Source organism: Limulus polyphemus, unplaced genomic scaffold (assembly GCF_000517525.1).
Source record: "Limulus polyphemus unplaced genomic scaffold, Limulus_polyphemus-2.1.2 Scaffold7791, whole genome shotgun sequence".
NCBI classification, from domain to species: domain Eukaryota; kingdom Metazoa; phylum Arthropoda; class Merostomata; order Xiphosura; family Limulidae; genus Limulus; species Limulus polyphemus.
Window position 1 is genome coordinate 9,331 of NW_013673401.1, and position 2,036 is coordinate 11,366.

Genomic DNA, 2,036 nt, shown 5'->3' on the forward strand with positions numbered 1-2,036 from the left:
ATTTATATAGTGCTCTGTGAACACAAATTATTTAGCATAAATCAGTTAAATGACGAAAAGTTGGGTGTCTATTTACTTGTGTATATATATTTTTTTTCAAATTGACAGTGTTGTTACTTTGGTGTATTTTGAGAACCACTGAGTAGAAGCTAAGATATAAGTGCCTTTCATGGTTGCAGCTTAATAAAGGCTTTCTTCTAAGGTTGATTTGTTAGGTATTAGAATTCTTTGACAAAACACACCTGATCCCCTCTTCGAAGTCCCATGTCTTCTGCTTTGGAACCCTTGCTGACCTTGGATATAAAGATTCCAAATCCTCGTTCATAGCCACCAAGGATAGAGAAGTGAAGAACATCATCTCGTGTAGAGCGAGCTAAAGTAACAGTTCTACTACGAGCTTTAGTAGCACAGGCAATGTTTAGTAAACGTAGCTGGCTGTGCATTTTCTGAAAAACAATACACTAGTTTCAGTATTAGTATTTTCTATTTTCTTTTCAACATTCCAGGACCCAATGATACTTCAATGTTTACAATGTAGAAACAAAACAAATATAATATTTTCATGCTTTACCTCATTTACTGGTGATTTTCTAAATTCATTATACATTCAATATATAGACAAATTAGTTAGTTTGTTATAAATAATCAATACTAATAGAAAATAAAATTACCTCTTGTTCAAGAAGAGAGTCAAATGTTTCCAGAAATTCCATCATATTTGCATCCATTTCAAAGTCTGTAAAGTGATTATTAACCCATAGGAGAACAACCCTTGTGACCTAAATGTATTCAAATTAAATTCTATAAATAGTAATTGCATTTCAACTACAGCTACTTTTTTAATAAAATAAAACTAGAATTGTATCAAAATATTCATCAAGTTAATTAAATATGATGAAATATCTTATGAGCAAAAAAATATTTCAAATCAAAGTGAGAAATGTCCCATAAAAACTTCAACTTTTAAGGTTTCCTTTATTTGGAAACATTCCAAATAAATATATGCATGCATTTATAAACAGATGGGAATGTTTTTTGTTTAGGACTTATTACTATAAATAATTATTTTTAAGTTTCATTATCTACATTACAGGAGCTCTATGACCACCTCAGCCAATGTGTCTTTCTTGTTCTTTAACTGGTTGAAATCTATACACACAGTAAACTTCTTAAAATAGTTATTTCACTAAAAAGTAAGATATTTTGTTTCACTTTTTCATTGCATTTAACAAATCTAAAAATAAAAGTACAATATGAAAAACCTATATATTATTTTAATTGCTTATTACTTTGAATTAGACTTAAAATACTCAAGTAATTTTGTTTAATTTAAACTGTTAAGCTTTACCTTGTCTCGCAGTTGATGATTTTTAAACCACTGAAGAAGGTTACTACCCACAATTAGAGGTGAACTAATGAAAGTCCTCTGAGTCAGTAGAAAATCCTCCACATAGCTGGGGTCAAGGGAATTTTCCTCCACCAGTTGGGCCATTAGCCTCTCAGGTGTGCCCTATGTTAAACAAAATAACATTTCATATTTAACAAGTAATAAAAAAAATTTGCAAAATTAAGTATGATGTGGAGATGGCAATGCCAAAAATTACAGATACAAGGTAGGGATGAATACACAAAACTATACAAAAATCACCATGCAAGTAGCAAAATCTTTCCAAAATTAACTTTTATCTACAATTAAATGTTGAATTCCTGTCAGTTGCATGAATTCAAGTTTTAATAAAAGCATTTAAATTGAATAGTGCTATACAGTCTCAGGGTTCTTACTAAGGTCCCACAGTGAAGGGTCCTGGACTCTCAACTTCTTTTTCCAAGAGTCCCACAGGTAGAATTTAATAAACTCAAAGAAAAAAGGAAAAAAGCAATTCAATGTTAATGAAAAACTTTATTTACAATGTACACTGCACGTTTACCTTCTGCAAGTGGAAAAGAGTATATTAATGTTCAATGAAAAACTTTATTTACAATGTACACTACACGTTTACCTTCTGCAAGTGGAAAAGAGCATATTAATGTTCAAT

General features: G+C 30.4%; 1 protein-coding gene across 1 annotated transcript in view; it reads right to left on the reverse strand.

The window, feature by feature from the left end:
* LOC106474868 (rap guanine nucleotide exchange factor 2-like) overlaps positions 1-2,036 on the reverse strand; it is a 25,196-nt gene that overhangs the window by 6,854 nt on the left and 16,306 nt on the right. Inside the window, exons 7-9 of the mRNA XM_013935565.2 lie at positions 1,349-1,510; positions 672-779; positions 243-446 (exon numbers count right to left, since the gene is read on the reverse strand). Of these exons, the coding sequence (XP_013791019.2) occupies positions 243-446; positions 672-779; positions 1,349-1,510 (474 nt within the window). The remainder of the gene's footprint in view (positions 1-242; positions 447-671; positions 780-1,348; positions 1,511-2,036) is intronic.